This window comes from Cuculus canorus, chromosome 8, assembly GCF_017976375.1.
Source record: "Cuculus canorus isolate bCucCan1 chromosome 8, bCucCan1.pri, whole genome shotgun sequence".
Classification (NCBI taxonomy): domain Eukaryota; kingdom Metazoa; phylum Chordata; class Aves; order Cuculiformes; family Cuculidae; genus Cuculus; species Cuculus canorus.
The window spans coordinates 26,714,719-26,735,210 of NC_071408.1; the positions used below are offsets into that span (position 1 = coordinate 26,714,719).

Genomic DNA, 20,492 nt, shown 5'->3' on the forward strand with positions numbered 1-20,492 from the left:
CACAGAACATGTACCGTCTCTGTGCTTTTTACCGGGCTGGCCCATCCACTCATCACAATGTTGGAAGCGAGTGTTCATATTACACAGTGGTCTTTATTTTGTATGAATACACAGACCCGAGTGTCAAGCAGTATGCACAAATCTTTTACATTACATTTCAGCAAGGAGCTCCATTAACTTCAGCCAACACTAGATCAAGCCACATGAGGTGAAGGCGTAAGTAATAGGCCATTAGATTTACTTCATTTTCTCCTGTAGTTACTTTATGCATTTTTAAACTTGCTTTAATTAAATTCATTCTTTAAACTTGTCTCAATTAAATTCATTCTGGAACATAAAAATTGCTCCATTTCCACTGATCTGGAAATGGCTTTTTTTTAGGCTAGCCACACTTTTACCTTGAGGCGTTTACTAGAGCTAGGATAGGAATCAGTGCTTATAGCTTATAGAGATTTTTTTATTATTATGCTCAGTGAGTTTGCTTAATTAGGTTGATACCGCACTTTTACTGTGCCAATGTTTGTTTTTTCAAGGAAAAAAGGTTTGTAAATAATGGCCCCAGAGTATTATCTGACAGACCAGTGTTCTGTTTTAACACAAAACCAACAGATGCTACTCCTCTTATGTATCCAAATCATTGCAAGGTAGCGAGTGGCACTGCTCTTTACAGTACTCAACAAGAGCTGGTCTATGAAAGAAGGTGCAACTATCTGTAATCACCATTATGCAAAGAGGATCCAGATCCACTTTGCAGAAAGGAGATCTCTCGATGAAATCCATCAGGAATCACCATCAATGGTAGAAGCAGCAGTTCCTTGTAGCGCATGTGACACTGACTAGAGAGTACATAGGAGGCAGGTAAAGAAACCAGAGCAAACAGCAGCAGATTTCTTGTGAACAAAGAGTGAAGACCTGAGAATAGGGAGATGGGGATTCTCTTCCAGGGCTGCAGTAGAATTACTGTGGAAGCCAAGGAAGCCAAGGAAGCCGTCATATCTATAGTCAAAATTAAGCTAGTCAGGCTGAAATATGAATCGTTTTTAATGTCTCTAATTCAGTGAAGTCCTAATCTGTGACAAAAGCCCCATGAAACTGTTGTAGAAATTAATCCAATAATTAATAACAAAAGGAAAAATTGAAAAATCAGGCAGGGGTGAGTTGCACTCAGTATAGAGAAAAGCTGTTGTTTTTCTAATTCTAACCTATGTTTGTACTTTCCTCTTTATCATGTCGATGTTTGCAAGCAATAAAAGGGCATTATGTGCTGGTCACTGCATCTGCTTTTGAGATAAATCTATGTCAGCATTTCAAAAGGTCAAGGAACTCTTCCAAGGCAAACAAATTCTGAAGCAGTGATGCCAGATGGTGTGTATATAAAGTGGGGAACGAGTAAAGCAATTTACTGTGTTCCTGTTCCAGGGAGAAGTATCACCCAGAAGGAGAGCGGAAGAGGTGAGAAACTATTGAGAAACTGCAGAGACAGTTTTATTCTCTGGTAATATGTTTCTTTTATATGTGAAAAGTCTAGGTAAACAGAGGACCTGGAGTCCTTATGCAGGCAAAATTATTCCAAAAAGATAACAAGAATATTCAACTAAAGAACGAGGGGTCAAATTAATAACATGTATAAAGAATTATACATTGATTTATGTAACAGGCTCTAGATTTATCTATATGGCTCACTAACACGTAGTCTGTGTTTAAAGACATTTTAGTCTCACAGACAAAATTTTTTTATATTGCATTTTTGACTGAACTCTACAAAAGAGGCAGAAAATAATGGATCAGATAATCTTAAGTATAAACTAGCATAGCCTTGACAAAGGCAAGTTATCAATGTAATTTATCCAGCTCAGACCACTATTAGCTTACTTGCGGCTCTATTGAATACGTAATTTCCAAGTGTGCAGAACATCTCTGCAGGTTGCAGAACTAATCAGTCTTTTCCTAAAACCCAGTGAAGCAGAGGCAAGACTGTTGGAAACATTTAAAGATAAATTCAAGTCAGTGGAAGAAATTTTAAATCATTTTCTTAAATACTGAAAATTACAACATTTTCATAAATAGCCTGAATTATTGGTGGCTTTTATCACTCACCACCGAACCTCAAAAACATGTAGCAGAGGTATAAGTGTTCAGATATGGGCAAAGAGAAAGGGAGAATGTGTGTCTTAATTTTTATGCATGCATCTCTGCTGACCAAATCTTATTTGCTTATTCACGTAGCTTTTCTAAACCAGTCTTTCCTTTGAATGTGATGGCCTCTCCTAAAAATAAAGGATATAAATAAGGACTTCTCTCCCTATAGGAAAAAGGACTGGACAGCAATGCTGAGGTTTGCTATCACCCTCTTTGCTGTCATAACGTCATCTGCCTGCAAAAAATATGGATGTCTGGAAGGGGACACCCACAAACCGAAGCCAAGCCCCGAGCCAGATCTGCATGAATGCACTCTCTACTCTGAATGTAAGAGCAGTTTGATTTTTGCTGAATATAGCCTAGAAGTACCACTTTGTACACACTAGTTGTTACGGCAGTTCCCTTAATCTCTCAAAAATGTATAAGATATACTATAAGTTGCATTTGAAAAGCTTCCGTCATTGGCATTTTGCTGTCTGCAGATCAAGAGCAAGACTCTGGTTCTTAAGAAAGTCAACTGCAAAACTCTCATTGGCTTCATTTATTGTCTTGAAAAAATTCTCATGCACTTCAGTTTCTTGTAGCTCCATCTGCTTAAAAGAGTTTACAGCAAAGATTAATTTCGTTTATTGTGATTCAATATAAAAATTAATTAACTGTAGCAGACATGAATTGGGAAAGGTTTAAATCAAAATCCTGTAGTGAGCTGAGTACAGTATTTCTAACATTTCTTCAATCCTTTTCTTATATTTGATAGCTTTCAAAGTTAGTATCCCTCAGGATATCACATCTGGCAGAACACTAGTAAAGTTCTTAGGGCTCTCTGGGAACACCTTGAGAAAGCACTGCTGATGCCAGTCCATCTCACTTAACGTTTACACTGCTACTTCCAAACCCAAAAATGCTAGCATTTTCTAGTTAGTACTAAGAGACTTTATCACGTTATAGATCAAAACTAATTTAGCTTACATTTCTAATCTTCCAAACACAGTATTAAAGAAAATCCTTATTGCAAGATCTCCGTTTCATTCCTAACAGCTTCCTGTTGCCATGCGGATTTCACAGCGCAATTGGCTCCTTCCCCAGTAATCAAAGTACAGAACAGCTACTGGAACAGATGTGGGCAGCTCAGTGAATCGTAAGTCAGCTTTGATGTTGTCTGTGCCCTGCTTCAATAGATCTGTGCTGCAGCAGCCACACAGCCAAGGGTAACTCCCCATGGAGCTGCTGAGGGACAGTCCCTAAGCGGTCCTAGAGATGATGCTAGTCTAGTTTCTATCATCTTTTCTTTACACCTGGGCAACTTCTCTCACAAAAGCCCATGAATTCCTAAGTACATACTGTCTGTGCAGAAGGATTTATGCCATTTTATCAAGACTTCTGTGTTTTCCTGTTTGCTTTCGGTATAGAACCAGATAAAGTAATGTAAAGCGGTCGTTAACAACTACTCTGCACTGTTAGGGCTCTTCAAAGCAGCATCATACACCAGGGAGTGTGACCCCGAGTCAATACAGACCAGGCCTCTTCCTTTGTTTAGAAAGCAGATCAACTACATGATTAAAGCTTGCAAACAGAATGCACGAGAGGCCAGAAATGAAACTTCTGAATATTTAGAATAAAAATTCTTGTAGTCTTGTGGGATTTGTAACCATGAAGAATGTCTTAATAACTAAGATTTTTAGTACCCTGTTAGATGTTAGAGCTGTGAAACATGGCAAGTTATAGAAATAAAAGAATGAAAGTACAAAACAATTAAGCAAAACCAGATGTGTAAAAGTAACAGCTATTGCCTGCCACTCCCCGAAGAGCAGCAACTATGCATTTTTAAGTAACTTCAGCTGGGCTGTGGGAAAATCTAAAGACTAGTGAAACCATGAAAACCATGAGGCTGCAGTACAGAAGGTTTGTCCTATAGTTTAAAACTACATTTTCTTATCGCGTCAAATTGTTCTCACCAGGAAAACTGAAGGCCTCAGAAGTTTACGGAAAGCTTTTGAAAATAGGGCTGAAATACGCATGGAAACATTTGTGCACTCTTTAGCTGGTTGTGGTAATTGCACAGTCAGAGTCCGTACGCAATGCCAAAGAAATGAGTTTGGAACTTAGACATTAATAAGGCAAAAGGATTCTTTTCTGTGTTTTTCTCCTAATTGATAGTATTGCATCCACATCAAAGCAGGCCTAGAAAACTGAGCCTATAGCCTTGGTGCTAAGAAACAGGCTTATTTGTGGTTTTTCTCACCCATCACAGCTGTGAAGATTTCACAAAGAAAATTGAGTGCTTTTACCGGTGTTCTCCACATGCTGCTCACTGGATGCATCGCAACCGCACAGCTGCTGTTCAGTCTGTTCCATTGTGTCAAAGCTTTTGTGATGACTGGTAGGTTCAGCTTTTTATCCACGTATTTTCATTCAGCTTTTATATGACTGTGCTACTCAGGTGTCAAGGAGGATGGGTGGATGAAGCATAGGCCTCCCGATCAATCAGCAGTAAAATTTAATGGAGCTGTACCACCTTGATGGTTTTTCTCCCACTTTTCTTATTCATTTCTTGTTTGCCTTTCTACTTTTTGCTTTGCTGAGCTACCACTGCCAAAATAATAGACACAGGCTGAATGCAGGATGGAGTCACTAAAGTGCCAGTTTAGTGACTCAGGGACAGCACCGCCCAGTGCTATGGGAGGAAGCGGTGCAGTGGCATCAGAGCTGCCTGAGGTGGCAGAGGAGCTTTCACCGCATTGACAGGCTCTAGTAGCAGCGAGGGCCTGCCCACCTCTGAAAAGTCCATTCCTCTGAGTATTTATGCATACAGCATTTTAAATCTAAATACTTGGTCATGATGGGATATGATACATTTCGTTTATATGTATAAAATGCACTACGAAATCATGAAAGCTGCCACTTCCTGTATGTTTTCAATTAATTAACATAACACATTAGCTTAATTCCTTAATTTTTCCACCCTTGGCCTTTTCTCTTCCCTTCCATCATCCCTCTAAAACCACTTCTAAGAGCCTGAATCTCAGAGAAACTTGCAGCAGTAAGGCTAAAAATATTAATAGCAATGAGTAAGCATTTAATTTTGTTTCCCAAAACATAGCATCAAGGAATCACATTATTTTTTGAGTGCAAGACCATGTAGGACAAGCCTGCATCCGTCTGTCCCTGGTCTTATGGTAGGAGCATTGTATCCTGTAGTAGAATTTTTCAGTGGTCCATATCCAGTATCTATCTCTCTTATGAAATGTTGGATCTTAAATAACATCATATAAATCTCAGTACCATATTAACGTTGTGCCCAGTACCTACAGTAACTTGTCTGTATGGTTAAACTGGTATGAAGCGTAGCACAAACAGCACAGGCTGTGTTCACACTAAAGGATTGTAACTGCTAGCAACCCTTGAAAGTAATGAACTGTGAATGTATGAATCCCCTAGGCTGCTCTGAAAATCACAGAAAACTGTTTTACTACTTCTAAAAATGTTATAAATTAGTTTAACTTGCAAGTACAGAAAATACAGAATGCACAGTAGCGCGTGGTCAGGTTCTCCTGCACTGCTCTTCACAGTGCGTTCCCTAATGGTTGTGCAACTTAGATATCATTGAAACATGGATCCATTTTCACTCTCATCTTCTCTCCAAGGGCAAAGTCATGTATGCAGTGCAGTATTTCGGTAGGATCTGTCTCTGAATACGTCTTCGTTGCTTTGTGTCAGAGAACAAAACAAGCTTAGCTTCCCTAGAGTTTCCTTTGGTGATGAATTTCATTTCTGTGTTAGGAAACATCATGGGCCTCAGGAACTGATTTATCATGTGCAGTCTTCCTTCCTACAGTTTTGGCAGTCTTCTAAACTGAATCCAGGTTATTGAACTACTTGAAGATAAAGACTGAGGCCTTGAATTTGCCTCAGTGCTCAGAATCTCAAAGCTCAGAATCAAGTATTACAATTTGAAAGCATTTGGATATTAAAGTGTTGGAGTGGCCAGTGACCTTTAGAATAGATCTAACAGGCAAAGTGATAGAATACCAATATCTAATCCAAATATGTCATGAAACAAGTAGCACACAAACTCATCACCAAATTGCTATATCAAATGAAAGCATGAAGATGAGAGAAAATAGACTTTGTAGTTTAGTTTGCATCTATGAACTGGTTTAACCCAGCCTTTGTATATACCAGATACCCAATACATATATGGTGGGTCAATATTACATAGCAAAACCTTCAGTGTCCTCTGTGTCGTACCAGGACCCGTGGGCAAACAGCATTTTGAACTTTAGTTGCTGGAAAGTGTGGGGGTGTGATTAAGAGCTGCTGCACAGGAAAAACTGACCCTTTTCCAGCATCAAGTCTCCTGGCAGAGAGTAGGCTCCACTCTAAACAAATACTCAACAATGATCTATTGCCTCTGTTGGCGTCATAGATGCCTGGCCTGAATCAAAAATGTAATGATGACCCATTAGCGTGCATCCGAGTCTGTGCGCCTGCCTAATGCCACTGTCAAACCCATTCCCTCACCCTGCTTGAGACCTGAGGCTAGAAGAGAGCTTAGACGGAATTCCCACTCTTCCTGGTGATTTAAAGTAACATTTTTTTATGTTCTATTCACTGGAGTCCCCTTAGCGTGCTATAGCACTGCTAGTGATGTGACCTACTTTCTCTACAGGCTGTGAGTGTGCCTGCTGCAGACTGTATGTCTTTGTGGCCAGAAATGTGCAGAGGATTCTGAATGAGCAGTGACTTCATTTAAAAGAAATTCATCTGACTAGCTTGGGGCCTTCCTTTTCTTCCTATTGTCTTAGGATTCCTCACTGCCACTAGTCCTAAAATGATTGCCTTTGAAAAAGCCCAGTGTACAAGCCATTTTCTGATCCACCTGTGAGAGGGCCCTGTGCCCTTTAAAATACAAATACCTAATTATAAAAAGGTAGAGGGGAATCTTTAAAATAAAAATTGTGCATAGGAAACTAGTATGTTCGGGAAGAATCCTTTAAACATTTATATTTATCTTTCTCACAAGTTTTCATTAATGTTTGAAGAAACTACTTATGGGTTTCTGGACAGCAGATATCGCACTTTTCACAAGTCCTGATTTTTAGCTTCATAATTACTTCCATTGGGATAAAGAAAAACTCATAACAATAGAGTTATACCTTTCTACCTGCTTATATAACAAACCACAGTGTCAGGCAATAACCTTAATTAGGAAACATTTCATTTGACAGTTCAATAGATAATAGTGAATACAAATATAAATACTTCAATAAACATATTTAATTCAAATTCTAGAGGAAACCAGATGCACAGCATGAATGCCCCAGTTCAGTAAACATCTAAAATACATATTCATAATTTGAAAAGTATAACTGAAGATAACACAAATTTCAAAAGAAGTTCTGCCCTCTGCTAAACCCCGAGGGCTGCTCATTCTTTCCCCTGTCCTGTCCCCACCCATGTACCAGTGGCACTGTCTGAGAGGTCTTGAAGCAGCCCTGGTCTGAGAACCCATCAGACTGGAAAATACTTAGCCAAATAAAAAAGGAAACCGAAAAAAGACAACCGTGGGAAGGGCACAACAGCTTTAAGGGGAAGCACTAATGCTGGGCAGCTCACAATAGATAGGGGTTGACTTTGCTAGAAAGCAATTAATTTAAGTGCATGCATAAAGTAAAGGACGTGCCGACATGGCCTGAAGAACCAAAGGCGAATGGTTAAATCTGATGCTGGTATTTGGGTAGGTCAGAGATGGCGATTAACAAAAAGTTTGCATTGATGCTCCCAGCTGGCATGCCCTCAAGCAGGCATTAGAGAAATAGCTGTCACCGGAGAGTTACCTCTCCGTGTCTTTCTCAGTCAGGGCACACACAGCAGCTAACAAACAACAAACCAATTATTCTCATGGTCCCTAGTCCCAAATACAGTCATGGCACAAAATGTTAGGATCGGCCTATTCATCTCACATTATATTAATTTATCAAGTTGCAGCCTGTATTTCCTGCAGAGCCCCTACATTTGACAGCAGATTCGTGGATGAACACATTTGAGAACGTGTCTCCTGCCTCAGACCTGTTTAGTTCAGGCCCTGGTTACCCTCTATCTGTTACTGCTCTTTCTTCCTCCAAAAAGCCCAGAAAACCTATGTGAAGGTTCTGCAGATGTGCATGTTCGTACCTTTCTGCATGTGTGAATGTCCTGCAATGTCTAGTTCTGGGGGGTCCATGACCACATAACTACATCATATTTCATTTTAAAATGTACATTTGCAGCCCTCATGTTACCAAAGTAGTTTGGGAACATGACCCTGAAGATTAAAAAATACAAACAGAAAATACATGCAAAGGTGTTAATTATAAATACCATGCTGAACTACACTAACTTTTTGAAGGCTGTGCCAGTGGTTTGGGCACTCTCCTCACAACACTGATGTGAATCATCCACCTGAAGCCATTGAGACTAAATTTAAGTAGATGTTAACTGATGTGCAGAAAGTGATTCTTAAGAAAGGTAAGAGCCAAAAAGTAGAACATAAAATGAAGCGGAAGGGAGGAAATTATGTAGGATAATGGTAAGTCATGAGAACTCTCCTCACACAGACCAGCCATTTGCAGACCATACTTGTTCCAGACCATTTCTAGGGGTTTTTTTTACATTATCGTTTAAAAGTTAAAAATAACTTAAAATTTAAGATTTCGGACCCTATACTCCACAAGACTGTTCTCTTTCCTCCTTCCCTTCAAGTCTAACTTCTCTGAAAACTTCATTCTGACCCTGACAGCCTATTACTTACATGATTTTGTTCTTTGTGGATTTTCCTTATTTTAGTGAACATTCCTCACAGCAATTTCTCCCTCAGGAAATATCATTCTTCCTTTCCCATGTTAGTTCATAAATAGAAACTTTCCCCACATCTCCCTCAAGTGACAGTTCACTCTCTGTGTACCCGTGGTCTGTCACAATATTGAACATCAGCGTCCCTGAAACTCCCTCCCACGCAGGATTTCCTCCACTCAGTAACAGCATCAAAACTAACCAAGCAGAAAACATTGCATGAATGAGTGTTGCTCCTCAGAACATGAGCTCTTTATTAAAGCCTGTGAGTATAAAACGTAATGGGTGAGCTGTTTAGTTTTCATGGGGATTTAGGTCTTCCCAGCCAGCTCAGAGTTTATGTACACGTCAAGCTAAGATAATGTGCGCATTTCGTGAAAATCTATTGCTAAGCTGTGCTGTGCAACCGTGCCGTGTTACTGGCACAGCACACCTGGATGTTTTGAGTTGAATCTGAGTCGAATCTGAGTCAAATCTGAGTCCATTGAAAAAATACTGAGAGAAATAACCATATCTTCCATGCTAATCTCCATGAAGGTACGAAGCCTGCAAAGATGATTCCATCTGTGTTCATAACTGGCTGACAGACTGGGAATGGGATGAAAGTGGAGAAAACCGCTGTAAGGATAAATGTATTCCATACAGTAAGGTAAGAAAACCTGAACAACTGGAGCAGAAAAAAATGGCATTAAGGGTTCTTATATTTTTCCTGAAATGTGGGTGTAAAATGCAACAGGTGAATTACTTCTCCTTCAGCAGCTTCAAGTCACGCCTACATCTGACTTTTTAAGTATATAAATTTTAAAACATTTATGTAGATCACCTACTCTATGTAAATATGCTTTTATATAATCCCTGCCCATACCACTTGTGAAACAGAAGTTCAACAGCACTGATATTTTAACCACATTGTGATTTAGAAGGTAAAAGATAAATGAACTTTGTTCATATAGCAGAGACATCAAGATGCATTTTATAAGGTTTGTTACATAATGTGGGACTTTACACATCTCTCTCTTTTTAAATTGGAACCTAAGTTGCCATATCACTAAGGAATGTTTAAAGTTGTCTTGCCTATTAGGCATCTTTGTCCTTTTCTCTATTTTACCTTGTTATGTTCAAGTCCTTCTCCATCCTCCAAATCCCTGAGTTTCCCTTTTGTTGTCCTTAAACCTATCATACCTCTGATGTGAGCTCACTTTGTTCTATGTAACTCAAATGGTTAGAGAGCACCACTGACAAGCTTTCTGATAGGTCACCCCATCTTTCTGGGAAGGTTTAACCATTGGGAAAACTAACTTTATGAACAAAAGCATGTAAAGTGAGAACTGACAAAACTCATAGAAGCAGGGTTGCCTGGAATCTGATCCCCAGACCTTTCAAGAGCCAGGTAGGACTTCTTCTAGTCACTCAAATAAGTTTAGCATCAGGGCAATACGATACAGCCCAAAACTGCTACAGTTATTTGGATATTTTTAACAGATGTACTTCACTGAGTCCATGAAAACTGTCCAAACGGTCCCATTTGCAGAAGTAAACAAAACTTAAATATAATGCTTAGGGACTGGTAGTAAGGCTTGCAGAGATCCAGATTCATCGTTTTGAATTCAGTTCAAGTGGATGTACTTCCAGAAGTCTGTTCAGCAACTGATACAAGTGGAAGTCACAGTTCAGTTAGTGCAGGATTGCTGCCTGCCTTGCAAAAGTGACACTAATCAGCAGGCTCAGGAAGGTGGCCAAGAAACAAATGAGCTGCGGAAACTGAGAGCTTAGTTTCCCAGATGTGCTAAATCATCAGTAGTTCCAGATGAAGTGAAAAATGAAATGATAATCTCCGTAAATAATCTCCAGCCCCTGTTCAAACTGTCCCTGATTCAGAGATAGGAGTTTCTAACCCCCAATTCCCTTGTACTTATTTCTTAAAGAAAATATACCATCTGCAGGGCAGAAGATGCAGCAAATCTAGAGGTCTTATCACTTGAAGCCAGGCACAGTCATTCCTAAACTAAGTAGAACCACACCCTAAACTGCCCGTGTTTTTCACCAAAAATAGGCTTGTGTGGTGAAAAAGAAAAAAAGATGAAGTTTCTTCAGAGAAATTGAAAAAAAAACACATTTCCCATATGAAAAGTACATAATATACAAACACCAGACCCGCTTGGTTTGGACTCATATGGAGGAGCGATTAGTAGCTCTACGTCTGACATGTGCAAGTGGCTGTAAGGTCATAAGGACTATTTGGAACAAATGCTGAATATAGAGCAAACGCTGAACATTAAGAATGCACAATGGACCACAGCCAGCTTTAGGCTGGCTGAAATGAGGCACATTTTGTCATTGTTCTCCTAGTGGAGTGCTCCCCAAGCAATGTTAATGCCCAGACTAGAACATTTCCCAAGAAGCTGAAGAATCAGAATCCTTTGCAGTAGTTTAGGGATGTTTGGTAAGTGGGCTGTGTGCACTGTTTGTTTGCTACAGCGTTCTGGCTCTGCTTTGACCTTTAAGCAGAGTTAGAATTACCAATTTAGCCAGTAGAAGAGCATGAATACATGTTACAGAACCAATGGGATGCAAGAAGAGGATGTAGCATACAGACCTAAGAAAAACATGAAAGCTTTTAATACTTTCTAGAATGATAAGCTAAAAACAGGTAGAAATACAGGAACTGTAGAGCAGCTGGAAGAAAATGTCTAACACTGCTTAAAAGCACAGGAATAGTGGGAAAGAAACAGCTTAGATCTGATGCCTCCAGAACACAAGGAGGGAACTGGATGTAGGAACCTTTCAGTTTCTGTCCCAGTGCTCTAGCCAACCTCCACATTCATCCTCCAGCAACTGCAGCATCGGTGGAGCGAGCCCTCAGTAGAGATGCTGTAAATGGAAAAGCTATTCTGCAGGCTACAGAGTCTTTGGCGTTATTGGGAACAGACTCTGTTTTAATCACAAAGGATAGATCTAGGGCAAAAGCAATGATTATGATTTCTTCTCAGCTGCCTCTTTGCACAGTATAGGTCAATGTAGTTTGGATGTGGGGAGACAGACTTCTCATAAGAACTTATTGTGGAAAATAGGTTGAGCGGAAGAAGCTGCAGGAATAGAGATGCTCAGTCTTAATTCCACATAGTAGACTTAAATCTGTAATCATTATTTTTTTGCACACAGAACAGCTTCCATACAGAAATCTCCCAACCACAAAGGCAGGGCACCTTCTTTGAGATTCACAGTGTCAGATCTTAATATGAGCTGGTGATAACAGTAGACCAGCACACCGTGCAGAAACTACAGCACTAAGAGAAACACTGTAGGATTAAAGAATCAGGGCATGTGCAAGGACTACTTGTACTGTTACAAACAAAATACAGCTTCCTTCAGAGAGATGCTGGTCAAGGTGAATCAGTCAGCACTGGAGCCCAGCAGTCCTGCTGCCTGGCCTGCTGTTTCATTCATTGACACTCCCACTCCTTAATTCCCAAGGCTTCTACTCCTGCATCACTCCCATCCCCAACTTCATTCTTGGCTTTGCCTCTGGGATTACCTAAAGCTTCCTTCACATGGGAGAAATGCAGGCAAGACAAAGTGTCTGGACATGGTAACTCCTAAGCTAACACTTTCTGGGCAAACTCAGACTGGGTAGACAGAAGGTTGTCACAGTGTGAGCTTGGCAAACAAGAAGTATCTTTGTTGTGCGGTTGTACAGGTCCTGTGACAGAGAGGCCTTACAAGATAATGTATTATCAAGAATAGGACAGATTCACTTGCAGAGAATGCAAGAAGCTGCAGTTTACAATTTCTTGAGGCAGAAAGGCCGTTGCACCACTGGACACAGCACTTCCGAAGCCTGAAGAAAAGTTATTTGCTCCAAATAGTTTTTCTGTTATAACCCTTCTCTGTCTGTGAAGTCCTGCCCAGTGATGATGTACATTGCAGCAGGCACAGAGAGATCCCATGGAGCCACGACTCCACTGGGCTGTCTCTAGCCTGTAGATATAAAGATTAATGTATTCAAAGCACTCAGCCTGGTGCTTTCAGCACTACTCAGATCCCGAGACACGCTACAAGTTGTGTGGGCTCTCACACAGCTCTGGTCTGTCAGCCCCAGGGCAGAAACAAAGGGCTGGCTGTTGATCACCTTGCACTTTGTGTGATCACTTGCTCTCACAACAGGCAAATCTCTTTTGCCAGTGATGGGGCTGGATAATGTTTTAAGATGTCTCAAACGTGACGAAGCATGGCACGCAGTAGGACAGTGAATCACTGCAGGCTCCTTCTTTATAATCTAGTACCAATTTTTTAAAAGTGATAATTGATTTTAACTCAATTATTTTTAAATATAATTCATGCATTTCTTATTTGACACACAGATGTACGCAAATGGGACTGACATGTGCCAGAATATGTGGGGGGAGTCATTTAAGGTGAGCGAATCCTCCTGCCTCTGCTTACAAATGAACGAGAAGGACAAGGTGGCAATCAAGTATCTCCTCTCTGAAAGCTCGGAGGAAAGCTCCAGCAGCAGCTCCAGCAGCGGCAGCAGCAGCGAGGAGCAGGCCTGCCAAAAGAATCTCCTAAAGTTTGAGAAATTTAAGGGAGAGGAAGGGGAACAGACAAGATAAATGCTAGTAGATGTCTGTCAGGACAAGGGAAATCATTGTGAAGTCTGGGCTTATGGCATCACGCCAGCCTGCTTTATCCCTTACTTCCTAGAACATAATAAATCAACAGCTGATTATATTACTCTTTCTCTGATGTTTTTGTATCTGCATCACAAAGCTCGCGGACAGGTTAGCACAGGTGTAATCTTGTGACTTGAAATGAACAGCTAGAAGCCTGAAGGTAACATCTAGGGGTTGACTTTCAAAGACTGAGAGGCGCAGGCAGCTCCTGCTGACTTAAGGTGGAACAGTGAGAACTAGAGACCTGTGGGAGGCCATGCTAGTAATGCCCCAAATCTTCAACCCAAACCCTTCATTAGCACAGGCACACAGCGCTCCTGCCACGAGTTCCTCTGCTCCTGGCTCTGCTCAGGTAAAGAAGAAATGCTGCTGCAGAAGCAGGTCAGTGAGCCTGGCTACTGACCACTGAAAATGTATTTATGTTGCATCTCAAAAACATACTTACAAAGTCGGGGATTGTGATAATCCCTGGATCTATATATTGCGAGTATGCAGTATGCGCAGTCTGCTGCACTGGGCTTTTACCTTAAACAACAGCAGTATCAAAGTCTCCTACAATATGAATTTGAAGCATAATTTTGACTGCAATTAATCCCACTAAATGATTCCAAACAATGATCTCTGACAAACAGAAGTGTCAGGGAGGGCCCCAGTCAGGTTTCTCACATGAGTAATTGTGTTTCCCAGCATCACTGTTACTGTCAAAGCAAAACCAAAATCTGCACAGTTCCAGAGGGACATGTCAGGCAAGGATGAATGAAATCCTGCTTTCAGTTATGCATCCATACTCACTCTGACATCGCTGTAGAGGGGACAGGCCTGTGCCGTTCTGTCCTGCTTTTCACACTAGTATCACCAGGCAAACCACGAGAAGGGTTTAACTTGGGGGGTCAGATTATCAAATTGTGAAAATCAGCATCATCTCAGTGTTTGCTGTCAGCTGGGCATCTTACAACATTTAAGGACCTGGCCCACAGCTAAAACAATGACTTGGCACATCCTGTTAAACCAGGAGAATCTTAAAAATCTAGCACACTTTCTTCACTGGGCTGTTTATTTATGTGAATGTTTTCACACAGCTGCAACAGTGATGCTAGAGCCATTAGGTCATGCTCTGCTTCCAACCAGCTTCTCAGTATATTTAACAATGGACTAATTCCTACCAGCACTGAATTGTTTTTAGAGCAATACTTTGCCACATCTATGTTTTGTGCTAATTCAATTTGTCGGTTCTACTGTTTGAAAAGAGCAAGAAGTTGGTCTTCTGTCAAGCTCTGACATTCCTTTTTCACCCTATTTCACTAACTCTGTTCTTTCCTGCCCTTCTTTATTGCACCTGAATCATGGCAGAAATCTTCCTGCTTTTTACTTCGCTGCACTCAGAATTCAAGAATTAATTATCCCGTCTCACTGTCAGAACATGAACTTTTTCAGCATCACCACAGCCAAAGATTTCCTTCACTTTCTTTGTTATTGTATTGCACAATTGTTTCTGCCTGTGTATCTGCTCTTTTTCTTCCCATTCCACTTTATTCTCCTTTCTCTGCCTAAATTACTCTTGAAACCACTCTCAACAAACAATTCTTCCATGCTCAGTTTCAGGATGACCCATGAGACTGGATATTACGTGCTCTTGAGCATCACTGGATCCTACAGCAGCTAAGGGACCAAGACCCTTATTTATGTCCTATTCTTAATTTTCCCACTGACTCACAATGTACCCCAAGCAAACCATTTAACTCTTTTGTGGCTCCAATAATTTCACAGAGCTATCATATTTCCTTTAGGTCACCTCTTTTCTAAGCCAAAGGTCAAGAACTACTCAGTTGTCTCTAGCACAGAAATTGTCCCATACTTCTTGGTCATTCTTTCATCGATCCAGTACCTGAAAGGGCTACAAGAAAGCTGGGGAGGGGCTGTTTACAAAAGCTTGGAGTGATAGGATGAGGGGCAATGGGTATAAACTGGAGAGGGGCAGATTTAGACTAGACATAAGGAGGAATTTCTTCACCATGAAAGTGATGAGGTACTGGAACAGGTTGCCCAGGGTAGCTGTGAATGCCCCATCTCTGGAGGTGTTCAAGGCCAGGCTGGATGGGGCCTTGGGCAGCATGATCCAGTGGGAGGTGTCCCTGCCCATCACAGGGGGGTTGGAACTGGAAGATCTTTAAGGTCCATTCCAACCCAACTTACTCTGTGATTCTATGATTCTACATTCTGTTCAAATAAAAGTTATCACACAGAAAGACTTTCAGTCTTGATTTAAAACTCCAAATAATGGGGAATTGTCCAATGGACCTGATATTTTGTTTCCTCGGTGTTAAAGATCATCCCTAATTTAACATTTGTTGTTTCATCCTTCAGCCATCGGTTTTTGCTAAAGCCTGTTGTATTACAGAGTTCTTCAGTGCTCAGCAGTGCTCTTCTGCTCAGCAGCATACACGCTGGACCAAATTGTTTCTTAGTAATTAGCTGTATCTTCACTCTATTTAGTTTACATATGTCATTATAAGACGTTCCCTCTCTCCTTAAATCACACTTATGGTTCTTTCCTGTACCTTCTGCAGTCCTAAATGTCCTCCCTAGATTGTACAAACCAAAGCTGTACTCCATGGCAGAGAGGGCATCATGTCCCTGCATCCCTAATTGCACTGCCTGTAACTACAACAGCATCGTTCCAATTATTTGCGTGCCTCCAGTGTCCATATGCTATGATTCCTCATTTTTTCTTGGCATTACTCTTTCCCACTGTAAAGCTCCCTGGTCCCAGAGGTGTGAACTGTGATCTTGGCTCTTAAGCTTACTGCTTTGAATTCTGTCGTGTTACAAAACCTTCATGTGAATAGACCAACCTTCCTAAGTCACAGTTTGCTCTCTCTAGCTGCTTTATACTCACAGTAGTTTACCTCTCAACAATTTCTGTGTCACTCAGAAATGCTCTCAGTGATGGTTTTATATTTCCAAAAGGCTAGGACAACTCAGGTAAAGCAAACTTAAAAATAGTACAAATCACTAAAAATACAATACATCGTGAAGGTGATCCAGGAAAAAGAAAGATCTGAGTTACTGATGGTTGTAGACATCCCCAGTCAAAGCTGACTCAGTTTGGTTAGTGCCTGCTGCATGTCGCAGCTCAAAAGCACACACCCTTCTTAGGGACCCACTGGCCCAAACAACTGAGACATCTCTTCACTTAATGACACCAGACTTGACTAAGATCTTTATCAAAATGTCACAATGGTAGATCAAATGCTTCGTGAAATGTGCTGTGAAATGTGTTCCTACATGAATTCATAGGAAACAGATTTACAACCTTTCTCAATAAATTAAATTGGATTTATCAACAAAACAAGGCTGATAAAAATTATTGCCAATTATTGACTTACTTACTACCTGGCCAAGAATCAGCTTTTGTACTGTGCTGCTTGGAATGGTGTCACGTTAACCATAACACAGCTAGCTGGGTCATCCTGCTTGCTCTGTTTATTTAATTTTCTTCCCTTAAACATTGGCACAAAACTGTGAGTCCTCTGAAATTTCACTGAAATGCCAGGAGTCATTACAACGGAGATCTCTCTTGGCAGTTCAGTAACAGCTCTGCAGTACAGGTTATCTGAGCCTGCTGCTTCAAAATTATTGTTACTAATGAAGAGAAACCTCGTCTTTAATAACTTGCAAACTGAAAAGGATTTCATCATCCATCAGTAATACAAATACTTTATCCTGCATATATTTCAGTACCAAGTATTATTAACAAAACTTGCCCGCTGTATCTTTGCTGTTGCAAGGTTTTCTTCGCTAGGTCACTCAGCTGTTTTCACCTCCAGTTTAGTTGTGCCAGGCACAATTTCCTGTCGTACCTTTAGAGTCCTCGCTCTACTTTTATAGTTCATAATTCTCCATGGATATTGATTGCAGTATAGCTTCCTTTTTAAAAAATAATAAGCATTAGTAATGATGACATTTTCAACTTCTATTGCATTTTTCATGTGCAGGATTTACTCAGAGCATTTTCTAAATATTCATTAATCTTCAAAGTATATCTGAGAGGAAAATAAGTTGCAAGAAGCAAACTGAGTCAGTGGGAGAGAGTCAGTACGAGACTTATCTGATCATTGCAAGTATTGCAGAACAAGGACTAGCACAGACAAGTTCTGTGTCAGAGCCCTGTTTCACACTGCAAAAGGGGGTTGCGCTTTGTAAGGTGATCCTTGGACAAGAGTCATTATGCAAAAATTATAAGAGATTTTATGAAATAAAGTATTGCAAAAATGTGGACATCCCAAAATAGAACAATTTATTAAACAATGCATTTCCATGCATGTTGAAGGATAACAAAATTATAAAAACAAGAACTTTGGATTATTTAAGACAAATAATGTCAAAACAGGCTAATTTGCCTTCCCAGGAGATAATAAGCCTGCAGAAAAAGGCAAAGCTGTAGATGAGATATGGCTTTTTAAGGGGTTTGGTAACATTTGATGTAGCATTCTGATAAGCAAACTGAGAAAACCAAAGTGCAAACGAAATCACCATAACACGGATGCACAACTGGTTAAAAAATATATTAAATTATTACTGTGAGTATGTTGTTGTTAATCTCGGGCAGGTCCTCTGTTAGGAATCCCAAAGGGTATGTTCTGATTCTAGCCAGCATTTTTGTTTACTCATACAATGAAGTAGAGATTTTGCAAGTACTTTGAAGGACAAGATTGGAATAAAAATGATCTTTCTAACCAGAGAATTAGTGCAAGACCCCAAAGGAGAAATTCTGGTAAGGGAGATGAAAAACACTAAGGAAAGGTAAATCAAGGGAAAAAATCATCCAGGGAAATACATGGCAAGGGAACAGCAGAGCAGCCATGGAGCTGGGATGCACAGTAGCAACCTGGGCCATTTGCAGTTGATATGTTACACTGTGGAAGTTTTAGTCTTTTAAGGCTTCACTGGATATCCTGACTCACAAAGCAAGCAGGCACAGGACCTGCAGACATCCTACTAGCAGTTACTCATGGAGTTTCTGACGTATCTCACATTCCATGGAGGCGAGGCGCTGCTTTGAAAATGACCCCACTGCACACACAGGCTGTGGAATGTGGTGGGTATCAGACAGAGTTTAACTCTGTTCATCTTCTCAGTTAAATCAGCTCCCAAGTTCTGTCAGTGCAAGTGTAATACCTTCCTAGAGAGCAAACATGCCCCTGGTATCTATCTAATTAGTAGATAAAATAAAGGGAATTAAATTATTTTAATTTATGCACTTTTTCTGGTTATTGTCCTTTTTTTTTCTGCTCAAAAGGTTTGACTAACTTGGAGTTAGAAACAGCTCATGGGTCTGTTGTGTGCTTGGTCTACTTTATTATCCAAGGCAACACGGTGATTTAGACAAGAAAGTTAAGTAAAGAGTCCAAAAAGCATTAGGATTTGGATTACAATTTGAAACATTGCCAGACTTTACTAATGGCAAGACCGAAACTCCCACATGCCTGAAGACTGATAATCCTCAAGCACAACTCACTTTTCCTTTTAGCTAAAAAAGACCTGCATCTTTGATAAAGTTACCTTAGCGAGTAGGTCTAATTCAGAGTGAAGCTGCAGGACAACTCTAGACAACAGAGAAAAGAGCCAAGCCATGACTTGAGTCATCTACTTCAAATGACTGTGAGGAAAGTGAGGATCAGACCCCAACAATCTCCAACAAAACATCTCCAAGAAAAGGTTACAGCGATCCCCTGCTACCGAGGTGTAGCTTCTGAGAGAAACAAGGGGGGAAATTCTCTCTGCTGCACAGTTCTGCTTCCCTTTAGCTACTAATAGCAGATCCCTCCTGCCTCTGTTTTGATCACCAGCTATCTGACTCTTAGTTATTCTTTTGGCCTCCTTCCTTGGAAATGCAGTGAGCTCTCTGTGGAGTTTGCCTTGGTTCCCCTTTCAGACAGCTGTGATTAATTCAATGTTCAGGCTCTTGAGTTAATTCTCTCATTAGATCACTTTCCTTCTTCACGGAATGATTATTCCCACGGGAGAAATGAGAAATACTAAAACAATATTGTGCTAGTATCTGACACGCTGCATCCAGGATGTTTACTTTAAATCAAATTGCCTGGAATTGCTCCAGATCTATGGCTTAAACACAAGAACCTTCTAACTGGCGGGGAACTGTAGCCACGCATGTTGCACAACATTCCCAGTTGCACTGGAATTCCTCCAAACTTCCTGCTAGGTGAGTGTACCCACAACACAAACCTCTCCACACAAGTAGGTGAGATGACACAATCCTTTTATCACTAGGGCACACTTTAAGAACAAAAAAGTTTTTTTCCTTTTTTTATTACATTTTATCATGCCCCAACTATCTCTCTCCCCAACACCACTGTAAAGGTGAAGCCCAGAGCACACAGCGATGAAATATTCCCAGTGCTCCTGGAATCACAAGCCATTATCTGTGCTTTACTCACTGGGAATGTCACATTCATTCTAAGAGTCTCTCAGCTCAGACATGCTCCCTACTCTTGCTGCCTGCCAGATGGCTCCCCGGGGTACGGCTGGGCATCGCCCCACTCAGCTGGAGCCTCGCACAGCCTGCTTCTCCGTACCTGTGGGGCAACGTGGGTACTTGGGAGAGTTTCTTAATACCCAGTTCAGGAATGCTAAACTTGTCTGGACCGACAGCTCTGATAACAGGCAGTTACCCTAATTCACCTTTACCCGAAGTCACATTACAGTGAAAGTAATAAAAATACTTAATTACAAATTCCAAAATAGACAAAAGATTTCAAAAAAGCTTCTAAAAGTGGGGGGAGAAGGAGAGGGAGAGGGAGAGGGAGAGGGAGAGGGACAGGGAGAGGG

General features: G+C 40.7%; 1 protein-coding gene across 2 annotated transcripts; it reads left to right on the plus strand.

Annotated features, from left to right (window-relative positions):
- Nucleotides 1–1,338: 1,338 nt before the first annotated feature.
- LOC104060175 (riboflavin-binding protein) lies at nucleotides 1,339–13,687 on the plus strand. Of its 2 annotated transcripts, XM_009561940.2 has the most exons (6): nucleotides 1,339–1,452; nucleotides 2,309–2,466; nucleotides 3,178–3,277; nucleotides 4,391–4,519; nucleotides 9,508–9,619; nucleotides 13,332–13,687. In XM_009561940.2, exons 2-6 carry the CDS (start codon nucleotides 2,328–2,330, stop codon nucleotides 13,581–13,583), a joined length of 732 nt encoding a protein of 243 aa, XP_009560235.2. In that variant the 5' UTR covers nucleotides 1,339–1,452; nucleotides 2,309–2,327; the 3' UTR covers nucleotides 13,584–13,687. The 2 variants fall into 2 exon arrangements, with proteins under 2 accessions (XP_009560235.2, XP_053929203.1); XM_054073228.1 differs by lacking the exon at nucleotides 1,339–1,452 and having other exon boundaries at nucleotides 2,291–2,466.
- The last annotated feature ends 6,805 nt before the right edge of the window (nucleotides 13,688–20,492 follow it).

Coding starts and splice junctions, on each gene's coding strand:
- LOC104060175 (XM_009561940.2), top strand. CDS start 2,328: ATGCTGAGGTTTGCTATCACCCTCTTTGCTGTCATAACGTCATCTGCC. Junction 2,467..3,177: donor ATGCACTCTCTACTCTGAAT/GTAAGAGCAGTT, acceptor CATTCCTAACAG/CTTCCTGTTGCCATGCGGAT. Junction 9,620..13,331: donor AATGTATTCCATACAGTAAG/GTAAGAAAACCT, acceptor TTTGACACACAG/ATGTACGCAAATGGGACTGA.